This window comes from Exophiala dermatitidis (genome assembly GCF_000230625.1).
Source record: "Exophiala dermatitidis NIH/UT8656 unplaced genomic scaffold supercont1.3, whole genome shotgun sequence".
Lineage (NCBI taxonomy): Eukaryota > Fungi > Ascomycota > Eurotiomycetes > Chaetothyriales > Herpotrichiellaceae > Exophiala > Exophiala dermatitidis.
Window position 1 is genome coordinate 3,187,660 of NW_008751648.1, and position 23,271 is coordinate 3,210,930.

A 23,271-nucleotide genomic window follows, 5' to 3' on the forward strand; every position below is an offset into this window, starting at 1 on the left:
TTTTTTTTTTTTTTTTTTGTATCTTGTCAACAACAGTCTTGTCCTCTGAGAAGTCGAAGGCTCAGCTAGCGAGTATGAAGCCACAAGAGCCATCTGCACCAGGTATCCCCGGGAACCGGCGTTGCAATCGGCGCTTCGAGCTGGTCCATCAGCGTTGACTATAGTCCATAACAGCATAGGACGGCAGACACGCATTGGCAGGCGGACTGGCGCCACCAGCATGATCAAGGACAAAACACAATGTACCTTTCCAGACGATGCTCATGTGGATTAGGAGCATGGTCTCGAGACCCAAGTGCGCAGGTGGAGAGACACGACGAAAGGTAGGCGCAGGAGGGGACGAAGACCGCACGTCTAATATCTATGAAACACGGTCAAATAATGGTGCCGCCCAGAGAACCAACTCGTTACCTAGGCACCTACGAGACATGGCAGGGGACATGGGAGTGGGAGCACGATTCCATTCCACACAGCTCTGGGGATCGAGAGCTCTCAAAGGTCCGAATCTGAAGGCACGAGAGACCACCGAATCTCTTTAGCACTCATACTTGTCCGCCGACGCATATTGCCAACAACAGAACGGCCTTCCTCGACGTGCTCGAGCAGGGAGGGAGACTGTCGCCCCCGTGACGACGCGCTTTGCCACCACGGAGCGGGAAGAGGTCAAGCACTCAAGCTCCCTTGTTTGGAAATCCACGCAGGACCACAGTCAATTTCACACCGGCGGGGACGTCGAGCGATCAGTTGTGCAGGTTTTCGAGCAGTCTATGGAGAGGTAAATGTCGCAGACATGTAGCAATACTGGCTCATCTCAGCTGATACTTACATTCAAGGCATGGCAGCGTGACCAATGCTAATGAGGTGGAACAGAGCCGCTGCGGGAGGGAGACCGCTCCAACGTTCGCTTCAAGCCCGGAGCTATTCTGGACTTCATGCACTCTGGTGCTGCAGGCACAGGTTAGACCCTGTGGGAGCTGATCAATTTGACTGATCGGAAGAGTCAACGGCAAGAATTGCTGCTGGATCGTCCTAGAATAGCTGATCAGCTTGCTGACCTCGCCGATTCATATTGAAAGTCTCCTTCAAGTGCGGCCTTGCTCTCGGTCGGTCTGGAGCGCCTACCCTGGCCTTGCTTCTCCCAGACACGGCAGGTAGCCGTAAAATCGCCACGAATGCCTCAGCTGACTTCGATCACGGTTGGCGGGCCGGCAATTTCATTCAACTCGCCCCGAGTCCAGATGACAGGGGACAATTGGATCGACACAGAGAGCATACATGAATCAATGAGAAAGACGAAAGAGAAACAGACTATCACTGTTTGTTGTCCCGATGCAATCTATCGCTTACAAACATGCATCCACATTGTTACCGACGGACAACGCGATGGATCAGTCTCCTGTACAGCACCTCGCGAGCCTGCAGCTCGACAGGGTGCAGAGACCATAGGAGACGCGAGAAGTTTCGCTAATCATCCGTTAGGGAACGTGGACTGGCACTCACTGATGTCGGCTTCGGTCCTTAACGAAGAAGACTGGGTCTGGGTACTTCCGGGAAGACCTGTTGCCAGAATCGGATGGTCACAATACCCTTGACAAGCGAATGGTATAGGAGCAGCAGCCAGCGTACAACCCAGCGGAGTACATCCGCCGAACAGTTTCATGGCCGTCCTCACCAGAAATGTCCTCCGACAAACAAGGTCCGGAGGTATTAAGACGCCACATTCACCTCGCCACTGCCCCATGTGAGCCAGGTGAGCCCGATCACATGGTCATGCATGATCTGGACGTATACTTCTGAGGTCCTCTTGCAGTTACGGCAAGCGTGCGTCGATACACACCGATGCCGCAGAAATTGCCCGAGCGACTCATATCGAGGTCGTGACCAAGAATAAGACTCACCAAAACCAGATGACATATCGCATCTTCTCTAATTGGCGCCAAAGTGTATATCGTGATCATTCCGGAATTTCGCAAGGCTGGTTGTCCCTAGTGGTAACAGACTTTCCCCACAGAAGTGTGAGACTGTCGCGACCTCAAGAGATATATTGCCGAAAATCAACCAGAACGTTAATGTGAGGCCCAAGCTGCCAGGTAAAGCTTGATCGGAACCACGGCTCAGATCGCGGAGTTGAGTGTCAAGTGGGCTGCGTCCAGCACAGCTTCAGACCTCGCCATATGGACTCGAACGCGCGACGCCGGGGGGAAGCTAGGGCAAGCCATGAACAAAGTCCAACCCGAGGTTAACCCTTGTGGAGGTTTCAAAGCTTCATACCACAATCATGTCTTCAAGGACATTGTTAGTCGACGTGCCAAGCGCCTGGACGGACGGCTCGATTGCTGAGGCTTGTTAGGTGTCCCATACAGACGCACAACCGGCCAGCCATTAGAGTGGAGAAAATGCGAATAACAAGACTCGATCTCTATGGCACCGGCCCGCTTGAACCTCGGAACATGATTCAGGCTGGGGAAGGGTGTTCTTCACAGTAACCCCTTGCATATCTGGTTCCGCGCGCTACTACTAGCATTCGAAAGGAAGGACTCCCTGATTTTACTTAGTCGAATGACCGGGGACTAACCAGGTGTTGACGACTTTGATCCTTGTACGAGACGACATGCACTATAGGACGTGCCTTTCCCCTTTCTGATTTCGTGGGGATGGGTGGGCATGGAAGCATGTCAGGGCAATGGCCCCGACGCCAAAAGCCAGCACTACGACGTTACTACTACCCTAGCCGTGACTTGCTGGCAACTTGAACACCATACCAGAAGTCATGGCGTCTCGCTTGATCCTCGGCTTTTTTTCCAATGCTGCGCCTTCACATTCGGGAAGTCTGATGAGAGGGGCGTGAAAGGTGTGGTGTTTCTATCTGGGGATACCTCTCTCCGCAGTCTGGGCAGCTGGACGAAGCTGTCTCTACGAGGATCAACATGTGGTGAACCAGTGCATGCAGGCCGCTTTATTTATCCAACCTTGCAAGCACATTCTGGGTCTTGAGGACTAGGAGCATTGATTGCCAATCACCGCCTGAAGCACCCCTGCCGCATTCTCCGCTGCACACCATGTGGTTAGCCTGGAGCCATCCCAACCCCGGAGTGGAGGTGGCCGGGGCAGTTGACATGCAAAAGTTGATTCTCAGCCTTCTAGGCTCGTTCCAGTGCAGTAGCCATCACCTGCCTACTCTCCGGTGCACGCCCCCTTGGTTGGATTTCCCTCCCTCCATCTTCGGCTTCACATCGGGTGGCTTCTGATTGCGCGCTAGCTCCCCTCTGATCACGACTATAGTATACACAGACCAGACTAAGCTAGGAACGGCGGTTGAAGTCAGGCATGAAGGTCCGCATGTCTGGCCCCCAGGCTCGAGACATTAAAGGCTCGAGGGGTCTCCATGTTTTCACGATGCTCTTCATCTCGACCCAACATCAACTCTGCCTGTCTCTTCCGAACGGAGCGAGAGAGAAACCACCGCAGCCATGTCAAACTCGGAGAAGGTTGTCGATCCTCCGCAAAGGGGTTCTCCCCATCGTCTTGAGCCAGTCCAATCGATTGACAAGACCAAGGATGTAAGTTATGGGGCCATAGGGCTTCCAAAGTGCTCGCCTTGACTTAGACCTGCTAGCTAACATTCTACTCTATCTAGGTCGTGGAAGTGAGAGAGGTCAAAGGCAGTGAGGCCTACAATGAAGCCTTGCTCAAAGAGCCGGTACCGCTCACACATCCGCGCACATTGATGCTTTTTGGTGCCCTCATGATCGGGTTCTTCTGCCAAACCATGAACGGTTACGACACCATGTTGTTCGGGGGTCTGCTTAACAACAAGGAATACTTCCTGGCCCATTTCCACGGCGAGAACAAGGGCATTTGGGCTGGACTGATCACCTCCATGTATCAGATTGGAGGAGTCTGCGCTCTGCCATTTGTCGGTCCTTGCATCGATCAATGGGGCCGTCGTTGGGGCATGTTCATTGGCAGTCTGCTCATTGTTGTGGGCACCATCGTTCAAGGATTGACGTCGGCCAATGCCTCCGAAGGCCAAATGATGGGAGGCCGATTTGTGCTCGGTTTCGGTGTCTCCATCGCCGCCGCTGCCGGCCCCATTTGGATCGTCGAGACGGCTCATCCCAAACACAGGGGTGTCATCACTGGTCTTTGCAACACCACCTGGCTGGCCGGTTCGATTTTGTCTTCCGGTGCGACTCGTGGTGGCCTCAATGTCAAAGGGAATGCCTCGTGGCTCATCCCTGTCTGGTTGCAGATGGTCTTCCCTGGCCTCATCTGCATCTTCTGCCTCGCTCTTCCCGAGAGCCCGCGATGGTTGTACACACGTGGAAAGAGGGAGTCGGCGATCAGCACCCTCACCAAATGGCATGGGTTTGGCAACCGTGAATCCGCCTGGGTGCGACTTCAAGTGGCCGAGTACGAAGAATTCCTCGAGTTGGACGGTTCGGTGAGTGATGCAACTACCCATGACCATGGCTATACTTATCTAGAGCTAACACGTTCTTCGCCAGGACAAACGTTGGTGGGATTATCGTGGCCTCTTCAACAAGAGGTCCAGCCTTTACCGAGTGGGCGTAGCGTGTTGGTTCTCGGCCTTTACCCAATGTGAGTCTCATGATATACTCTTTCTGTGGTCCATAACTAATGGACAACTGCCAAACAGGGTCCGGCAACTCCGTGCTGTCGTATTTCATGTCTGCAGTCTTGGATACTGCTGGCGTCAACGACTCCATCGGCAAGGCCAACGTCAGTTTGGGGTACAGCGTGTTCCAGTTCGTGTTCGCCGTGCTGGGCGCCCACTTTGTGGAACGCATCGGTCGTCGCAAGATGATGATGGCCGGCTTCTTCGGCGTATCCATTGTCTGGATCTGCATGACCGCCTCGGCCGGTACGCTGGCCAGCTCGCTTGTGTCCGGCAGCGTCGACGGCGGCGATGCGGTATTCAGCAACCACGCGGCCGGCCACGCCGTGCTCGCCTTCATTTTCATCTATGGGGCCGTGTACTCGTTCAACCTCACGCCCCTGCAGTCGCTGTACCCGGTGGAATGTATCTCGTTTGAGATCCGTGCCAAGGGCATGGCGTTCCAGTCCTTCTTCGTCAACGCTGCAGGCCTGATCAACCAGTTCGCCTGGCCCATTGCCCTCAAGAAGATCGAGTGGAAGACATACATCATCTTCATTGTCTGGACGGCCATCCAGGGTGTCTTGTCGTATTTCTTCTTTCCGGAAACAAGGAAGCGAACGGTACGTATTGCAACGCAGCTGAATCTCCGAGAAATTGATAGTAAATACTAACTCAAATTGTTACAGCTCGAGGAACTCGATCAGATCTTCGAGGCCAAGAACCCCGTCAAATATTCGATCAGGAAAAAGACCGTCGCTGTCACTGAGGACCGGACCCTTGTTTCTGTTGACAAGGACGCCAAGGTCTAAGGGTTCGTTCGAAAAGAACCTGACAAGAGAAGTTAGGAACAAGGCTGTCTCATTTGTCGAGGAGATTTTCGTGACTGCAGAACATCAGCTGCGTCTCCTTGATACCAATGTCACTGCCACTGCCACTGAGGTGTGGCTACGCCTTGTCATTCACAGTGGGTAGGCTGATGTGATTGACGGTCGGCCGGTATCATGATGCGTCGAGACACAAAAAGGGGAGGGGCGGCATGAATTAACAGCACGATCTTCAAGTTGTGCTCGATGTTGCTTGTTGAGGTACTAGTAGTTCAATTGCAAGTATACTTTTAACTTTATCTGTCCATTCATTTAATTGGTCAACTCTATTCTGTAAACCAGCACAGATTCTCCCATAACCAAGTCTGCCCGACCGTGTTCATCATGCTGAAATCGGGGCTGTCGAGAATCCCTATGGTAGTGCCCCCGTCACCATCGGTATTCGCATCCAAGTCCGGATGTGTTTCGGCCCCCACGATATCACCACCAGTATGGTGGCTGTGGTTGTGGTTGTGAATCGTAGTGATATTGTCGTTGTTGACATGGTTGTGACGAATATATCCGGGATCAGTATCGACGGCATTGTATCCACCGTCACCGTCATTGTCTCGGTCCGACGGTGTATGGGTGTTGTTCCATGCTTGTGTTTGGATTTGGCCATATGCCCTTGTCGAAGAGGACGGTGCCGCCGACGCTGAAGGAATGTTTGGTGTCGTTGGTGTCGTTGAATGATATTGATGATGATTGTGTTGATTATGGTGGAGACGATGCATCCTCGTACCGGCAGTAGCGGTGCTAGAAGGATCCGGTGTAGTGGTGGCGGCGCTGGCACTGGTGATTGCAGAAGCAGGGAACATGGCTTGTTGTAGCGTGATAATACCGTTATTAAAGTCCATGGTCTCGAACCCGGTAAAATCGAATCCGGCACTGTCGTCGTCATACTCACTGCTGATGGGATACGCCGACGATGACAATGGCAAGGTCTGCTGCTGGCCTTGGCCGGGGTAGAAGAAAGTTGTGTCGGGAGTTGGACCAGAAGAACGTTGTTCGTAAATGCCGGAGGTGGTCGTCGTTGAAGGTGGAGGGGGCATTGTGGTACTGTTGCTGTTGCTGTTGCGGCTGCCGCTCAAATGCGTGGATCTTCTTTCTCGTCCATCCTCGCTCGACATGAGAGGTTGTGGGTGATCGGGGGTTCGGTCAAGATGAAGATTCCGCTGCTGACTGGCCATCATATGACCGTCATCACCAGCAGGCATTGTCCCAATACCATCAACATCCTCATTAGTAGTAAGAGCATTAGTACTATGATTATTTTCAACAGAAGCAGCAGCCAATCCAGGCCCCGGGCCGGAAGCAGCCGCCCCTGAACCTGAGAGCATGGCCTTGATCTCCTTCTCGCCAATCAAATGCACCAAGTCTTTTAGGATCTTGGTGGTCTGGGCCGACAGTAGGGCTTTACCGGACAAAAAACGTGACAGAGCCATGATGCGCGCCACGGCCTGTTTGGCCATCTGGGCCTGGGCGGACAGCGGGCGGGCCAGCGCCACAACGCACAGGACCATGCCTGCCGTGAACAGATTGATGCCTAGAAAGGCACACGCGTGGCTCTCGCGCGCAGTGGCCAGACATTGTTGGTATCGGCCCAATTTGGACGAACGGATTGCAGAGTCCCAGCAGGCGTCGCGACTTGACATTAGAATTTGATGGACGTCGGGAGTATCCGAATCGAGTTTCGTGTTTGCATCTGTATCCGTAGCAGCGCTGGTGGTGTTTGTGTCGATAGCGGTGGGATATTCTGGGTCATGATGGCTGCGGGCCGGTTTTTCCGACGTCTTGAATTTTCGCAAGTCCTGCGACAGAAGTGGTCGATGGAGCAGGATCTGGACATTATCATACGCAATTTGCAACGCCAGAGCCTGCAGCATGAACGGACGGGTGTTGGCGGTGACTGGCTCGGCGGGATTGCGGAACAAATCCTCCAGCTTCAATTCTGGAGGCAGACTGTTGAACCAGGATACCAGCTCCTCGTTGATGCGGGAGACCTTGATGGCCAGCTCCGATACGTCGCTGCTGCGGTGGAAATACAGGTCAGAAATGATAGGCGACGAAATCTGGTATAGCTTGAATTTGTACTTCGAGTACGAGAACGTCGTCACCGGTTCCACAGTCCCGTCCGGCATCGTGGCAGTCGAGCGGAAGCGGGGATGCTGGACAGTGGTATCGCCAATATTTTCGGGAATCTTGACGTCGATATCGTTGAGAGGGATCCCACAGGGTCGACCGAATATGGTGGATGCAAAACTAGAAAAACAAACAACTGTCAGTTTACCACTTATCCCTCGAGGTCGATTTGTTGAAGGATATCTATCATACCGGTCAAAGACGAACAACGCCCAAAACGTCCGTCTACGTTCCTCTTTGGCTATCTCCGATAACCAGCGCCACGAGGACTCTTTGTGGAGCGACATGAGCTGGGCACAGCTGATTCCAGCCCCGAGAATGACAAAGGCGAGATTCGGCCGCCCATGGTACATGTAGTAGGAGCCTAGGAGAACACAGACCTGCACCGACTCTATCTCGGCAGAGTCGTAGAGTGTGTGAAGGCTGTCTTCGACTCTTTTGAGCGACAATCTCTGGAAGGTGTCCAAGTTGAACGAGGGGAATCTTGCGCGCACGTCCTCTTCTGACGCATAATGCGCCCCGAGCGAAAGCAGCAGCAGTATAAATATGGCCTGGTTGGACCGAGATTTCGGAGACCTCCTGTTCGCCATGAACGCTTCGTAGCTGGCGCGGAGCGTGGGTTCGTGGAACACCATCATGAACCAATGGACGGCACCCATGTAGACGTTCAACAGATAATCCGTGACTCTCTTGGAAGGCAGTTCGAAGCCGAATAGTTCTTCTACCGTGATTTCATCCCGTGCGATACCCGGAGATGGCTGTGACCGCCCAACGCCTCCTGGTAGGGCAGAGGTCGAGCTTTCCAGCACTGTTTCCGGGCTGAAGTTGTCGATGATCTGGATAGGACGTTTAGTCAACCACACTCAGAGCGAATAAGCCATGCTTACTTCTTGCGTAAGTCCCGCGGAAGAGATCCTCTCTTTGTACCCGTCAGGATCTGTGCTGGAGACCAGGTCGACGCTGACAGCGGTCTTGTGCCGCGAAGGTGACACCGACGGCCCTTCGAGCGTCGATCTGCTATCGAAATCGTCCGCATGGCCAAAGCATGGTACAGAAGAGTCGCACGTTGGCCCATCGGACTGCGAAGGCTCTTGATCCGTTTGGCCGGCGAGTGGTTTACTCTCATCCAGCGAAATGCGTTTCCTTTTTCTGCAGGTCAGTGAGCATGGATTCGCCTCTGACAGCCCGTTGGTGGTCAAACGGAAACAAGATAAGGACAACAGACCTTTGACGGAATTCGGATACGCAAGGCACTTCGGCCCTTAGACACAAAGAACACGGTCGTTCCTGATCGCACTAACCCGGGGGGGTATTCATCAACTCTGGACTGCCACAATAGCGCGAGATGAGCAGGACTCACCTTCAATTTCTGCCTCCGACATCTCTGGCAGGCTGACTGGACTCGCGAGCGACGTTTTGCTCGAGGGACGTCAGGGACGTGTTGGATCCATTGTTTGTCCATTCCGGCGCGGCCTTCGACGGACTTATGCGGTAGGACATCGTATGCTGTGAGACTGAGATGGTGATGCTATTGGACAGCCGTCGAGACATGACAGGCGTGGTCCAGCAAGATTTCTCGAATCAACCCGATGGAAAGATCGTATTCGTAGAATTCTCTTGACTCAAGACCATAGATTCACAACCCTGATTACGGGGGGATGTTGAGTGTGCACTGAACACTGGCGGGGCATTCGCCCTTTGACAGCTCAGACACTGAGGCTGGACTCGGAGTTGAGGTCCAGGTCCCGCGTGGAGAATCCGCTGACACGGGGTTCGCAAACTTCGTATATCGGCGTTTTCCCCGACCTTTCCCGACAAGCATTCGGAAAGTGAGCGGGCATCCACCGAACACGATGGACCGTTGTACAACATGTATGATATAATATTGTCTCTCTCTTCGATGTTGGCAAGATGCCCAAGGTAGTGACCTGGCCAGATTGTCGTCGACGGTGTCTCTTCGTCTCCAGTCATCAAAATCTGGCATAATAATGCATTATCGGAACGAGAAAGAAATTGCGTTGAGCAGTATGATGGAGGAGGCTTCCTTCGACATCCGTACCTGCGACTTCTGGGGATCTCATGACACGAACCAACGAACAAATGTCTTTGATCAAGATTGAAGACACGAAGCAAGCAGGCCAAAAGGAACCGGAAACTCCCTATATCCTGGCCCCCTCCAGAAGTGCGCCTGGTTCCCTTGTACACAAGGACAACACACCACATCAGTCGTAATAGTGTCTTATAGTGATACGATCGTACTACATAGTAATACAAGCTGCTACCTAGATACTAGTAGCTCTATGGTACATACCTAATCATGCCAACCCCGACCAGACGTCCGACATCCTCATAAGTGGTATCCAACAGCATCCATTTCACGGTACTGCTCCCATCCGTGGTCGAGCAGAAGCACGCTCACCGTACGTATTAGTCGTCGTGGCTGTAGTAATGGCATTGTCGATCCTGTCATCCCCACCGTACAAACCCTCCATGAAGGGGTCCAGGTCTCTGAGATGGTCTGGATCTCCCTCAAACACATCGACATGCATCGGCCCGCCCTCTTCACGGCCCCGGCTCCAACCATATACGACCAACGGATTGTCCAGCACTCGGACGATCTGCTCGCCTCGCAGCAGGCAACCACGGTCGCCTAATTGCGAGAGGAGCGTATGATAGGCCTTCGCAATGGCCAAGTGGCTATCGTCTTTGATGATGGCCTTGTTCGCCCATATAATGACGGCCATCAGTGTCACAAAATGAATGAATGGGAGGAGGACTAATATGGTTCCCGCGTATTCCCAAGTGACATGCAGAATCTGCGCATCGACCGGTTGCTCGCCGTCCGAGACGTTTTTTCGTGCCCTTCCTTCCACGTCCATGATGGCAATGGCTCCCATGGTGAAAGATGCGATGGAGCTGGCCATATCTACCTCCCGGGGGATGTAGTTGAAGCGGTAGGAGGAGGAGTTGGTGTACATTGTCGACAGCGCTTGCCCATCTAGCACGGGAGGATTGTCGCTCCACCCGATTGCGCCCGCAAGCATTCTCGCGACAACATCTGACACGGAATAATTCGAAGAGAGTTTGCGGTTTCGATCTTTCACCTGCGTAACGGTGTTGTTGCATTGGAAGAAACGTGCTTCGGGTATCGAACGCTCGTTGTCGTCGACTACGTTGCTGGGTAGCGTTTGAGCCTGAAACGATCGGATATCGACACACCTTGTGCTGGGACAGATCGAGGGCGACGAGTTCAACATGGACATGAACAGAAGACCCGCGGGGCCGGGCGGGGCAGGAAGCGACTGATTGACGTCTTTGTAGCCGTCATTGTAAATTACGTATGACAGATTGCCATACTGACCCTCGACTACCTTATAAGCATTGCAGTAAGCAGTTGCGTTGATGTATCGGGTTGAGACAATGCTGGCCCCTGTTGACTTGTTCGCGTTGAAGTCCTTGAAGAAGTAGGAGGTATGTCCGAGGTATGACGAAAAATAAGCCAAGCCGCGTTCGGGTATGTAGATCCCACCCGGGGGCAAGTTGGGTAACGGGAGGGCTGTCGCCATCTCGCCTCTGACGCCCCATTGTTGGACAGCGCTGAGGTCCATCATATAATTGCCCGAGTCAAGCGCATTCAGATTCAGTATACTGACCGGCCCTTTTCTTGTGAGGACAAAATTCTGCGATGTGTCGAGATTATAGTTCAGGCCGATTATGCCGACAAGGATCGCTATGGCCAGGTGGACGAGGAGCCAGAACAGGCACAAGATCTGAGTTTTGGATGGGAGGTAGTTGGATCTGTTGTTTCGGGCTTTCCAGAGCAGTTTGACCACGTTCATGAGACTGCCACATCCCATGATCAGGTCGAAGGTCAGCAGAGGTCGATAGCACACCGCCAGCAATCGCCAACGCATCAGTTTGGCATAACTGCGCAACGATGCGGCCAGATTTACACCAAGCAGCAACGTGTTGCCTGTGGTCAGGGCGTTGAAGATCTTGCGCTGTTGGACGTCGATGGTGAGCTTTCTAGAATAGGCATAAAGAATGCCGAAATATGAGGCGCATAGAATAAGCGTGTTGACCCATTCGCCAATCGTCAATCGCAGGAGACGACTCCGCTGCTTGCTGTGACGGTATTCTGTCGTTGTGCTGTGAATGGAAGTGTCCTTTTCTGACACTTCATGCCACGAAGGCCGTATGGAGGTCTGAAAGCGTCGCCTGAATGAGCTGAGGGGTGAATGCTGCCGGGTATCCTGTAGTTGATCAACAAGACGGGTGGTCGTGGCTTCGATCCATGTCAATCTTAGAAATTCGGCCGAGCCCGCTCTCACATACCTAGAATTGGCTGCTCCATAGACCGAGGAGTCTCGACCCGTATCGTACCAGCAGAAGATTGAGTCTCTACTGACGGTCGGCCGTGCAGAGATGGAGTAGCCTCTGCCAAAGCAGGGCGATGCGGCTCTGTGGATGGCAGCTCTCCCTGTACACAGCGGCCAGCAGCCTCATTCTCTTCATTGGGGACTCTCGTATAGTTTAACGGTGAGCCTGAAGCCATTGTAGGTTTGGTCTGCGAGTCCGACGCGCTGCTCTTTTCTTCGGACAAAAAAGGCTTCCTTATAGAGGAGCTGCAGCTCCTATGAGCAGCTCAAACATTGTTCAAACGCCGCCCATCAATTGTTGAGTTCTATGTCCAGGCTAGGACCAACACCCCAGAGACGGGAAGCATGGGGGCCATATGCTCCTCGACCTCGACTTAGGCAGGGAGACCTGGCCATTCAGCTGACAACTAATCCCTGCTTTGGGTAAACGCCCGAGTATTAAGACTCGGAAGGCAGATACCTGGGTAGTCAAGTCTGTTAAATTCAACTGTACCTTGATCACACCACAGACTGTTTCAAAGACGACTGCCAGACTGGAGGCCTAAGCTCGGTTGTCGTCTATCACGCCGTCTGCGGTCGGCTATCTTACCACGGGTACTTCAGACCGCCCAAACAACAGGGTCGACAACGAAACATAGCTTGGATTGCCAGGAGCGGTTGGCAAAGGCAGCTTGAATAAATGCGTGCTAGCCTGGCCGGGGAACGGTTGAGACAGTGTACGTTCCGGTTATCGCGAGGGGCATGCTCACCGAGGTTGTATAGCGGCATGCCAGAAACACGAGTCTCAACATGAACCAGACTCGAGGTTATTACCGTCTCATTGCCGCCCTCAAGGATTGTAGAGAAGACCATTCGCTCATCATGTCATGTCATAGTAAGAGGGTGGAACATGTTTGTTGTGTCTAATGTAAGGGCAGGGAGTTGGCGCACAATGAGGCCAGGCCAGGGCCATCCCGTTTTTGTTGCCGCCCAATGGGCGATCACACGTCTAGAAGTGGTACCTCCAATGGTAGTACCACACAACACCAGGCCATGCGCATAATCCATGCGGCTCTATCGCATCAGCCTATCTGGACATTGCTGACCGCGCTACTGGCATTGCAAATGGAAACCGGATATCCGATCCCAATTTACTGCATCCGACACGAGTTCAAGAGTAACCGGCCGCGAATCGCACAAGGAAGCGGCTGACGATCTCCAATGGTACGAGCATATCCAGGGATGTCCGGTGCCACGTCGTCCCTCCCATAGTCCAAGGCCTTGGTGGAGAAGCGCCGAGGGAGTGAAAGCATATCGATTGTTTACTCCAGCGACCTGGCCGATGGAAATCGCCGAAATCGGTTTTCAAAACCCTAGTCTGAGGATTTGGTCTGAAAGGCCAACAGGCATACTAGAACAACCTCGCTGTAGGCGCGGCTCGAGGAGTCGTTTTCACGAACTCAACCTCGAACACATGTTCAGCCCCGAAAGAGAAGTTGTTCTGCTGGTCTGGCCCGTAGGCAGGACCCCCATACATGCAGGTAGGAGTTACCCGTCTAGTGCCAGTCAAGTTGCAGATGACTTTTCTGACATGTGAGCAATGGTAACCCCGAATCGAAGGCCAGCTGTGGGTGTTGTGTATTGTGTTGCCGCGCGAGTTCACAGAGTATCAGGCTGAATCTTGAACTTATTGCTCATGCTGAGGCTGATGCTTATTCATAGATCAGAGTCGATCGGTGCGGCCGCTTCGGTATTCACTTGTTTGCCTGGCCCGCTGCTTCGCCCGGATTGTCGACTTCATTGCTGTTGGCAGTCTTGTCGAAGTTCAGGCCTAGGTTGGTCCATTCATCTTTTGCCATGAGTCCTTTCTCCATTCGGCAGTTCAAGTAGTCCCTTGCCATCACCCTGCACTCTTCGTTGTTCTTCCCTGGGGGATTCTGCCTTCTCAGGCATCGTAAGTAGGACGAGATCAGATGTTTGCACTCGGCATCGTGGTCAAGCGGAAAAGATCCGCGTTCGGGAGGGGTGGGTTTGATGTTGACGGCGCCGCCGCCAGGAGCACCGAAGCCTGACATTGCAAAGGTCTTGGGGACGGTCGCTTGCTATGGACCTGTTATAGGGACACGGCTGAAGGACTGCTAGTAACGGTCGAGGATGTAGCTGTGTTTGTAGCTGGTGGGCTGACAAGCAAAAGGCAAGGAAATGAATGGATCAACCCGGATAACAACTTGAACCTTATGTTATAAAAGCGCAGACTCCGAGTCGGGATCCACGGCAAAGAGACATCACGTGATGTGAATAGGAATGAGTTCCGACGTGACAACTACTCGGACAGTACTGCTAGCAACGGGAGAAAACTACGCTATGGACAGTTGACGTCTTAACGGCGCTGAGCAGACCCGTCATCAGCATCATTAACGGTTGTTGTTTGTATTACGTTTGCATTTGTTCGCTACCTATAGTGGACATATGAAGTGTTCCCAGCGATGTCAATCCGATGGTTTAAACCAATCGACCGACTCCCTCACGTTTGTTTACTGCACGATTCGCATTAAGAATCGACGGTGTGATCACCCAACTATTCAACAGTCAGCATATAGGAACATCCAGAGACGGCAAGAAGCAGAGGCAGATTGGAATAGGCTTATGTCAGTTCTCCAAGGTGATGTATATTCGACATGGAAATTCAGTAAGAACACAGCGAATACATTGAGATCATCAGAAAAGCAGACGGGAAAAGCCAATATGCTCACCTTCAAGTTGCAAGGATCACTCTACAGTCCGTAAGTCCATGTTCCTCACCTGCACAGAAACCATCAGTAAGAGGCCACAATATGTTCGCTCAAAAGTGCAGTATGCAGAATAAAGCATCTATCTCAGGCTGTCAGTCAACATGTCAGCCAAGGATACCTTGAGAAAGATCACTTTCACCAGCACATACCTCATTAAATCAGAATTTTCAGTGTAATGCGTTCATGCCCAGGCGTTCGCCCAGTTCAAACAGTGTGAATATTGTTCATCATTTGATGCTTGCAAGGGGGTGTTGTATGGGAAGACTCAGTCGTTACCTATGAGCGGAACTGTTAGTATGTTCCGTCTTTCACAACCGACATGTATTGCCATTTTGAAGCCATCAATCAGCTGACGAGTTCTCAACAAGTGCTACAGTTCCGGCACATCCACAGAATTTGTACGTTCTGCTTTTTACGGATGTGACGGACTGCGCACACAGTCTGTCCGCCCGTTCGTTCAAATCTTCGTCATGGAAGGCAAGAGGGAGCGGCATGGCAGGAGTCAAGTACCTATAGCAAGATTGCAGTTAGCACCGAGATATCCAAAAGAATGGATGAAAAGAGGTGAGAATATCGCCAGTCAGACAAGGCTGAAACTTGTAAACAGGACAGATTCCACATGGTGATTAAGTCTGAGGAATGCCTTTCGTGTCGTTTGGTCATCACAGAAGGGAAGGGTAGAGTGGTGGCTTTCGGGTACCTTTTGAAATGAATACAGTTCGATTCGTCGAGAGAGATGGCATTCATCCATGATATCTACTTTGAGGATGTTAGCACGTTCCACAGGAAAGATGGCAGAACAGTTTGCGCAATCGGCAACAATCAGCGTAATTCTAGAGTAATTTTGATCCTCAGAGAACAGGAGTTCTAGGAGTTGGATTGTGAATGTTCATCATTTGAGGGAGCGCACGCAATGCAGGGACAGCCTTACCTCAAAACCGGCAGAAGATAGCATGGCCCAAAGAACTTGGGCGTGAAAAGTGTTGGAATTCAAACGAGCCGAAGTGAAAGAGAATGGTAAATTTGGAGTTCAAGTTGACGCAAGGAAATTTTGTCTGCAGTTGAACTTCACTGGCACGGGCTGCCTTGGCATGTTGCTGCTTTTGAACTGTGCTCTTCAACCGTCACTTGCTGCTATTACACACTGGGCTACAACCAGGCACCTGGTGCCAGGAGGACACCAGCCTTACTACCATCTACAATGTAGAGAAGGCTACATTCAGGCCGGACAACGACAAGTGGCAGCATCGAGCATAGTAGTACTCCTAATCATTAATTTGTCTGTCCGCAAGGAATGGCTGGTGCCAGCCTGGTGCAATTTCGCCGTTCAATTATCGTACAAAGGCAAATATGTCCCGCTAAGTAAGGTGGTAGTGGACGAGCTTTTCTTGGTATTGGGCGGTGCTCGGCGAGCAACATAGTATGGTGCTCCTCTGAGCAAGAGAGGCGCGGTATCAATTGCCTGAGAGACAGGGCCATGCGTTATGCCGGTCGATGCTCTGAGCACACTAGCCGCCCACACCCTCGTCAACGCAACATAATCTTCATGAATAACCCTTCATCGAAATCTGGCCTTTGCTCATACGACGCCCACAGTTCTCCCTCTGTCGGTTCCGGCTTGTAGACCGTTCATCTGCATAGCTTCTCCGTTTGGTGCTTCTGTTGCTGTCCCATCACGCTGATCAGGTAGGCCGGGTCCGGTCATGTGCTGTTGGTACGAGGCTTCCAGGTCATGTTGATGTGCCGCCCTTGCTGATTCCCATCCTTCGTCTCCGACATAATTGGGACGGCCGACTCCCACCCAAAAAGCGCGACCGCGACTCCTGGCACCCCAAGCCCACCCGCTCCCTCCACGAATAGGCAAATGGTACCATCGAAAGCCGAACCAGGCCATGAAGATACCGATGAGTGAGCCGGAGAGTATGTCGAGGCCGTGGTGTCTGTAATCAAACCATCGTGATACCGAGATAAAGGCCGCAACGCCAACCGGCACAAACGCCAGGATCAACAGATATATCGGCGGCGCAGCGGCTTCATTGCGGATTGGGGCTGGACGCCGAGTATTCGAGGCATTCGACAATGTGGAGGATTCCTTAGATGCCTGGTAGTTCTGGACAAGCTCGATTTCTTCGTCAAAGGTCGAGATATACCTGCGGCTGTACGAGGTAGATGTCTGAGGCAGAAATGGAATATGCACGGCAAACTTGGCGCAGAGGAAGAAGGTGAGATAGAGCAGACCGGCCCAGCTGAAGCTCGAGTGGCCTGAGGGCCAGCTAGCAAAGGCATTGCGCATACGGCTCTTGTCCGTGTTCCGACAGATGCGCGAGTCCACCACAATCGGGACAGCCGAGCTGAGCGAGGCACCAAGTCCGCCGATCTGGTACTTTCGAATCGCTTCGGGGCTGGTGTCTGGGTCGCATACAGCAAGCATGAATGGTCGCGGTTTTCCCGTCAGATCCTTCAGACCTTCTGTAATCATAAACGCTCCTGCAAGTGCCAGTCCAAGGCCCATCCACGCAGTGTTCCATTCCCATATCTTCCGACGCCATGTCAGTGCTTTGGGCGTGAATCTGTTGGCCGTCGGGCCAGGGACGAAGAGCAATGAGACGATTGCTGTGATGACGCCAGGCGCGACGAGGCCGACAATGACCAGCACCCCTGTGGAAACGGTGTCTTTATGGTAAGGATACGATATGCTGGGGTCTTGTAACGAGAAGGCGTGTCTGTTTCCATCGATCTGGCTGAAGCCGCCGCCAACAGCCGCCGTGCATCTGCAAGGGCGGGTTAGTTTTTGCCTGTCCAACACTGCTAGAGACTCGGAGCAATAGGCATCCAAGGGCCAGACGTACAATATGAGAATCCAGTCAAAGATGTAGGAAGCGACAAGTCGCTTGGAAACATGCCTGACGCCTCCAGCGAGGCTGTTTACCGTCTTTGCGCCGGCGAGCATCTCTGGAAGGTGAGCACGCGACACAGGCTTACCGAGTGAAAGTAGCCGAGGGGGCCGTGGGACTAGAACTCGTTTATCTAGGTGCTGCGGCCGACATATTCTGGGCCAAGAAGCCAAGGGTGTCGCAGCAGTTCGGACAAGGTTTGGGAAACCTACAAGGGATGTTGTATGGAGTCATGATTTGGTCTTGGGGACATTCTTGAGGTGGCAGTGCGCAAAGGCTCCCCGGAAGTTAGTCCCAAATAATACATACTACTAGCACTTCTGCACTACGATCGCGATGATCTTCCGGTTCATCCTGCCACTGCATGGCGTCATCACCGTCCGGGACTCGGATCTTTTGGATGAACGACTACTACCTAGGTAGAAACCTTACTAGTAGTACTTCCACTAGGATGACAATTATACACAGATAAAACTAAGAACAGAGATGTGCATAAAAGCACAAGCACCCACGACCTATTTCCGTGGCAGCTTCAGCAGTGGTTTGCGAACATCGAGAGATCTCCATTATGAATATGAACTAAGTGACAAGCAATACATCGCAATTCATGTTCGAGAGTGCAATTCCAAAGACCGCCGACGCCTAGTCCATGCTGTCGGGGTCCATATCTGTCTACCAACAATACAATCCCCTGCTCGGTGATATTCTTTGATTGGCAAGGGATGGAGAAGAGGAGATGTGAAAACGAAGGGGGTATCAAAGCTGAACTGGGTTAATCGATCATCCGTCTGCAAAGCTCACCCCCAAGCTGAATGGCAAAAGGAAAAAATAAGCAACCCCCGTAAAGGACCGATCAATTCGAAAAACTCCCCGCCCTCATGTACTTTCTCGATGTTCGTCGGCGTATGAACGTGCAATCAATCGGTCGTCCGAACCTGTTCGACGACTGCGACATCTCCAGGGCGGCATGTCGCTCGGAGCCCGGCGCCCATTGTGTATCAGTAGCAGGGGTAGCGCTGGTCAGACTTAGCCACCAGGCCCAGCTTCTCATCAAGTCATCTCCATGAATTCGTCTTCTTCCTTGAAACTCATTCCGGAGTGACCGGCACTGTGCCAGAATTGAGGTTGTCCAGGACCATTGCTGCCGCTATTAGTGCCACTGCCTCCACTGTGAAAGCCTGGGCTAAGCTCAAAATTGCTCTGCGGGCTCATACTTGAGTTGATCGGGAGCCGTTCGCCAGCAAGGTTGGTATGGCGTGGCACACGGAGCCCGCTGCCATCCGTTCTAGAGTAGGAAAAGGTGCTGGAATCGTTCTTTTCCATCGCCTCCATCACTTCCGACCGCATGCGTTTCTCGTCTTCGGTGACCTGGAACGGCCACTGTCCGCCTATGGACGTGATGTACTGAGCCAACTCGTCTTCTTGTTGGTATTTTTGATATAGAGCCCACATAAGATCACGCGTCCAGCTGACGGCACCATTCAGGATATCGCCCTTGTTGGGACCTTTCTCCTTCTCCTCAATGGGCAGTCCGATGGTGATATTGCCGGCCGTGCTGGCTGCACGTCGACCAGCAGCACCGGCAAGCAACGAGGTGGCGGCATTGGTGGCATTTGGTGGACTCATACTTGTAGCACCCATGGACGGTGACATGGGTCCGCTGTTCTGGAGCTGCTTTTTGACCTTGTCATCTTCTAGGCGATGTTGTGGCACCAAGTGAGAAAGATCCTGAATCCGCTCGTTGATATTGTCTCTTCGACGGCGTTCGACTGCGTTGTGTGAAGCACGTCTTCTCCGCTTCTTCGCTTCTACAGTCTCCGCATTGCTGAGTCCATTCTCAACCTTGGCCGGCAGAGATGCATGTTGGGCTGTACCAAGTGTTTCCGAAATGCCAGCATGATGGAGACCAGTACCAGGCGATGACAATGGCGAGTCCAGGTACGAGTGGAGGCTTCCGGGCGTACTATCATACTGGCCAGACATGGTCTTGGAATGTCTGCTCTGAACATTGGGCGCTCTGATCGGTCGACCATTAGCGAGACTCCCAGACTCCGGCGTCCCAATGTGCAGACCTGCCATAGCTGCAGTACGTGGAGTCAAGGGGGTTCTCTGATCAGATGATTTACGATGCGCTGACTGGATGCTCGGACGCTTCGCAAATTGGGAACCTTGCACAGGTGACATATGCTGTGGCAGCGACCCCATTGGGCGGAATTGGTTGTAGTCGAATGTGCCCAAGAAGGGGCTTTGAATCGGAGGTCCATCTGGAGTGCTGGAATACATGTTGGATAAATGGTTCTGTTGGTTGACAGGAATGGAAGCTGAGCCTCTGCTCATCCCGGCGTTGGCTTGTGTCATGGTTGAAAAGTCTTCCATCATTCCTTGGTTGCTGTGCCCGAAATCAAGGCTCTCTAACAACTCATTGTCATCGTAGCCTGCGTTGCCCATGCTGAAACTGGACGACATGTTGCCTCCGGCAAAATTGTTGTAGTGAATTCCACCCATACCAGCGTTCTGCATGGACAGTTCAGAGGGGTCTACGCTTGTCGCAGCTTGAGGTTGGTTGAATTGACTGCCGTAGTTCTGCGAGTTTCCAAAACCGCCACCAGACATGAATCGGCCCGAATTGTTGCCGTATTCATCGGGTTCCGTCTTGATATATGGCATGGCGCCGGATGCGTTGGTCATGGCTTGCAGATATAGGAAATGGGGACGAGGTAGGTCCAATGTTCGTGGTTTGTGGATATTGTGAATGGCACGCGGGCACCGTTATTTTCTCGATAAACAAGTGCTTGTCAAACAGCCGTGGCCATTAGAAAGGTACTTCAAAGTAGGGTGCTCGTAGTAATTTCGGCGGATCTTGAGCAGACCTCAAACCGGCCTGCGAGAAGATGATTGAATAACTTTGACTTTATCAATCTCCGATGTGGGTGACAACCTAGGCGGTGAAGTCCTCCGAGTGACAGTGAGGCTTGACTGCAGAGTACTTTGTCAGAGGCAATGCGCTCTTTTGTCCAATCTTATTCTGTCCGGTCGCACTCCGGAGTACAGGCCCCGGTACAAAATCGCGGCCGTTAAAAGGCGCGATATAAGCAATTCCCAGTGACAAGTTCCAATGGAGTCGAAATATAGTGATCAAGATGAGAGTTGTGTGTGAGTACCGTTTGAGTCTGATGTGCGACTGGTGGGTTTTGGTTCGGGTTGCAGAATTCGTAATCGCGCTCTACGGTTTATACAAAGCGTAGAGGGACGAAGGCCAGGACCGGTGATACACAGTGACTGGAGTGCGTAGATGGAAGTCGTCCGTGAGATAGATGGTAACGACGCAGGCTGTCTAATGCGAGCAGAGATGTGCGCGTAACTGGGTGTGGAAGAGATCGGGCACGGTAGTGTAGTCAGCGCAGTCTATCGAGGCGCAAGGGCGGAACGTCGGAGGCGAAGTTGAAGGTCGTCCTTGTTGCTGTTCCGATTGAGGATATAACTTGAAGGACACTGTGCTCGGGAGTCTTTAAGACTCGAATGGCGATGATAGCTGCGTGTGAGTGATGGCAAGCTGAGGGAGTGAAGTCCAGTGAAGTCGCCGTCCGGAGTGCGAAGTGCGAAGTTGAAGTGGCCGAGTCAAGTCAACAACTTGGAGACTGCAGTGCGGCGGCCGATGTTGCCGTGAGTGAGAGTCGGTGACGGTGACGCAGAGACGCCGCCGCCTCTAAATTGCTGCCAGCGACGCTTAGGCGGCTCCTAAAGCTGCCAGTAATAGGCGCAATAGGCGTGCTAAGGCGTAGTAGGCAGGAGTAGCAGCAGCAGGTTTGGACAGTTTGGCCCCTTGCTTCGGGGCGTGGCCAATCGATGGGCTTATCGACAGGGTCCTTGGCACTGGAGGGGCTCGGGCTTCCTGCGCTGCGCTCCAGCTGGCAGCTTGGACTGTCAGTCACGGTGTGGTCTTGGACTTCGAGTCGGTCAATGCGAGCAGCGCAGCATCTGCTGGTCTGGTCGTTCAGGTCAATACTGTCAACAAGTTCTGGTCCACCAATGATGGATGCTGCCGCTGCACGATACTCGGCGATAGAGTATGTCGATTGATATGAGCCTCTGAAGGGGACTCGGTGAAGGTCAAACACTCAGAAGGAGATCTTCGGAAGTGCTCGTGGCGGGGGATGGCCGCTACTGATCGTGGGGTCACAGACACTTGCAGGCAGATGCAATGCGCCGATGGCCTCAACCACGACAACGCACGACAACGCAAGGACGAAACGGATGTTGATGGGCTCGCTACGTCCGGGGCAGTCTATCGGCAGTCCTTATATATATCATGCAAGGCTATCAACCATAGCCCCGAGCTCCCACTTTCAGCTGTTCAACTTGTGTGCATCTACTACTATTCCCTCTTTCCCTACGGCGCAGCCACATGAGGCGGCGTGGCCCAACCCCCAATCAGTGTGGTATGTGAGCAAGGCTTGGACCCTGGAGAGGGCGGCAAGAACGGCAGGGGTACCGTGGACAGGGGTGCCAGTGCGGGTCCTGCTCTGGCAATGCAGTGCCCGGAAAAAGGTATGCAAAGTGCCCAAATTCAAGGCGAAAAGGCGAAGTGCGAACTGAAGTGCTGCTGCATGAGTCTTGTTCAGCTTGTCATTATTATTATGAACCCACTGCTGTCTCGGGTACTTGAGTGTGGGATGGTCATGTTGCTCTGGCACGGTCATGTCTCGCCCAAATCGCAAAGCCCGAATACACCCTCATTCTCTGCCCCACCTCCACTGGCGTCGAGCATGACTTGTATATCGATGTAGTCATTATCCCCAAAGTCAAATCACCGATGTTGGATGCTAGGGTCAAGTGGTCTTACAAGATCATTCGCGAAGCCGTATCTCGCTTCTCTCCAAGCCACGGTCATCACTTCGGCCTTGCGAGGCAGTAGTTTTCGTGGCGAGAATCGTGCGATTTCCAGCAAAGGGCCACGAAACTGTGCGCGACCACTAGACCAAGGACTTCGTCACATATTGTCCCCCTCATTGTTCCGGATATGGTTCCCGTCCCATACAGTACCAGTAGCTGTTAGGTTGAATGTTCTGCATCCCGTTATCAAAATGCTGTGCGACTTGGATTGAGATTCCGCCGGACGCAGACTGATTGTCAGTACGTTCTTTTGTTCAGTTGCAAAGATATTTATTGGAAACTCTGAGATGCTCTGCATCCAGGCTCATGCAATGCAGTGCGACGGGAGCTCTGCGCGGGCCGTGGCAGGACTTGGATAAACTGGTCAGGGCCGGATGGTTCGTACCGAAGGCTGATGGCTGTTGGCTGCTGGCTTGCAGCCGGACATCCACTACATGCACCAACTGCTAGCGAGAAGTCAGCAATGGGCGAAGGACTAGTATTCTCATCCTCGAATCGATGAATCAAGTCCCGACTCGAACGCAGTCGACCATGGCATGCTGGGGTGGGAGCAGGTGTCAGTTGTAGCCAGGATTGGTCGTGCTGTATGCAAGTGATAGTTACATGAGGGAGTACCAGAACGCGGTGTGATTGGGGGACGCTGGTGTTGGTCTGGGGGAGCCAATGAATTAGCGCCAACGCTGACAGCTTTCGAGTTTGGATCTACGG

General features: G+C 52.7%; 9 protein-coding genes across 9 annotated transcripts; 3 read left to right on the top strand and 6 right to left on the bottom strand.

Annotated features, from left to right (window-relative positions):
- Positions 1–24: 24 nt before the first annotated feature.
- On the top strand, positions 25–5,787 carry HMPREF1120_04157 (MFS transporter, SP family, sugar:H+ symporter). Its single transcript, XM_009158266.1, has 6 exons — positions 25–775; positions 834–3,560; positions 3,638–4,444; positions 4,509–4,602; positions 4,661–5,241; positions 5,308–5,787. Exons 2-6 carry the CDS (start codon positions 3,471–3,473, stop codon positions 5,428–5,430), a joined length of 1,695 nt encoding a protein of 564 aa, XP_009156514.1. The 5' UTR covers positions 25–775; positions 834–3,470; the 3' UTR covers positions 5,431–5,787.
- HMPREF1120_04158 (transcriptional regulatory protein GAL4) lies at positions 5,672–9,342 on the bottom strand. Its single transcript, XM_009158267.1, has 5 exons — positions 8,987–9,342; positions 8,852–8,922; positions 8,514–8,775; positions 7,819–8,462; positions 5,672–7,746 (listed from the first exon to the last, which is right to left on the bottom strand). The coding sequence occupies exons 1-5, from the start codon at positions 9,086–9,088 to the stop codon at positions 5,772–5,774; spliced, it is 3,054 nt and encodes a 1,017-aa protein (XP_009156515.1). The 5' UTR covers positions 9,089–9,342; the 3' UTR covers positions 5,672–5,771.
- Positions 9,343–10,001: 659 nt separating this feature from the next.
- On the bottom strand, positions 10,002–12,181 carry HMPREF1120_04159 (uncharacterized protein; the record flags this gene model as incomplete). Its single annotated transcript, XM_009158268.1, has 2 exons — positions 10,002–11,911; positions 11,962–12,181. 2 exons carry the CDS (start codon positions 12,179–12,181, stop codon positions 10,002–10,004), a joined length of 2,130 nt encoding a protein of 709 aa, XP_009156516.1.
- Positions 12,182–13,738: 1,557 nt separating this feature from the next.
- Positions 13,739–14,059, bottom strand: HMPREF1120_04160 (uncharacterized protein; the record flags this gene model as incomplete). The annotated part of the gene is made up of 1 exon (XM_009158269.1): positions 13,739–14,059. One exon carries the CDS (start codon positions 14,057–14,059, stop codon positions 13,739–13,741), a length of 321 nt encoding a protein of 106 aa, XP_009156517.1.
- Positions 14,060–14,345: 286 nt separating this feature from the next.
- On the top strand, positions 14,346–15,037 carry HMPREF1120_04161 (uncharacterized protein). Its single transcript, XM_009158270.1, has one exon. The coding sequence runs from the start codon at positions 14,454–14,456 to the stop codon at positions 14,769–14,771; it is 318 nt and encodes a 105-aa protein (XP_009156518.1). The 5' UTR covers positions 14,346–14,453; the 3' UTR covers positions 14,772–15,037.
- HMPREF1120_04162 (uncharacterized protein) lies at positions 14,765–15,737 on the bottom strand. Its single transcript, XM_009158271.1, has 4 exons — positions 15,708–15,737; positions 15,477–15,535; positions 14,926–15,286; positions 14,765–14,865 (listed from the first exon to the last, which is right to left on the bottom strand). The coding sequence occupies exons 2-3, from the start codon at positions 15,521–15,523 to the stop codon at positions 15,118–15,120; spliced, it is 216 nt and encodes a 71-aa protein (XP_009156519.1). The 5' UTR covers positions 15,524–15,535; positions 15,708–15,737; the 3' UTR covers positions 14,765–14,865; positions 14,926–15,117.
- A 278-nt stretch (positions 15,738–16,015) lies between these two features.
- Positions 16,016–17,951, bottom strand: HMPREF1120_04163 (uncharacterized protein). The gene is made up of 2 exons (XM_009158272.1): positions 17,626–17,951; positions 16,016–17,547 (listed from the first exon to the last, which is right to left on the bottom strand). Exons 1-2 carry the CDS (start codon positions 17,724–17,726, stop codon positions 16,356–16,358), a joined length of 1,293 nt encoding a protein of 430 aa, XP_009156520.1. The 5' UTR covers positions 17,727–17,951; the 3' UTR covers positions 16,016–16,355.
- A 258-nt stretch (positions 17,952–18,209) lies between these two features.
- Positions 18,210–21,779, bottom strand: HMPREF1120_04164 (uncharacterized protein). The gene has a single exon (XM_009158273.1). It carries the CDS (start codon positions 20,356–20,358, stop codon positions 18,721–18,723), a length of 1,638 nt encoding a protein of 545 aa, XP_009156521.1. The 5' UTR covers positions 20,359–21,779; the 3' UTR covers positions 18,210–18,720.
- On the top strand, positions 21,607–23,271 carry HMPREF1120_04165 (uncharacterized protein). Its single transcript, XM_009158274.1, has one exon. The coding sequence runs from the start codon at positions 21,880–21,882 to the stop codon at positions 22,264–22,266; it is 387 nt and encodes a 128-aa protein (XP_009156522.1). The 5' UTR covers positions 21,607–21,879; the 3' UTR covers positions 22,267–23,271.

Bases quoted from the DNA above. Each gene is read 5' to 3' on its own strand.
- HMPREF1120_04158 (XM_009158267.1), bottom strand. From the start codon at position 9,088: ATGGACAAACAATGGATCCAACACGTCCCTGACGTCCCTCGAGCAAAA. The intron at 8,776-8,851 runs GTCTGTTGTCCT...ACTGACCTGCAG, and splicing joins GTATCCGAATTCCGTCAAAG to AAAAAGGAAACGCATTTCGC. The intron at 7,747-7,818 runs GTATGATAGATA...TTGTTTTTCTAG, and splicing joins GCGTTGTTCGTCTTTGACCG to TTTTGCATCCACCATATTCG.
- HMPREF1120_04161 (XM_009158270.1), top strand. From the start codon at position 14,454: ATGAAGTGTTCCCAGCGATGTCAATCCGATGGTTTAAACCAATCGACC.
- HMPREF1120_04165 (XM_009158274.1), top strand. From the start codon at position 21,880: ATGGCCTCAACCACGACAACGCACGACAACGCAAGGACGAAACGGATG.
- HMPREF1120_04157 (XM_009158266.1), top strand. From the start codon at position 3,471: ATGTCAAACTCGGAGAAGGTTGTCGATCCTCCGCAAAGGGGTTCTCCC. The intron at 4,603-4,660 runs GTGAGTCTCATG...ACTGCCAAACAG, and splicing joins GTTCTCGGCCTTTACCCAAT to GGTCCGGCAACTCCGTGCTG. The intron at 5,242-5,307 runs GTACGTATTGCA...AAATTGTTACAG, and splicing joins CGGAAACAAGGAAGCGAACG to CTCGAGGAACTCGATCAGAT.
- HMPREF1120_04162 (XM_009158271.1), bottom strand. From the start codon at position 15,523: ATGAATGCCATCTCTCTCGACGAATCGAACTGTATTCATTTCAAAAG. The intron at 15,287-15,476 runs GTACCCGAAAGC...ATCTTGCTATAG, and splicing joins AACTGTATTCATTTCAAAAG to GTACTTGACTCCTGCCATGC.
- HMPREF1120_04164 (XM_009158273.1), bottom strand. From the start codon at position 20,358: ATGACCAACGCATCCGGCGCCATGCCATATATCAAGACGGAACCCGAT.
- HMPREF1120_04163 (XM_009158272.1), bottom strand. From the start codon at position 17,726: ATGCTCGCCGGCGCAAAGACGGTAAACAGCCTCGCTGGAGGCGTCAGG. The intron at 17,548-17,625 runs GTACGTCTGGCC...CCGCCCTTGCAG, and splicing joins TTTGACTGGATTCTCATATT to ATGCACGGCGGCTGTTGGCG.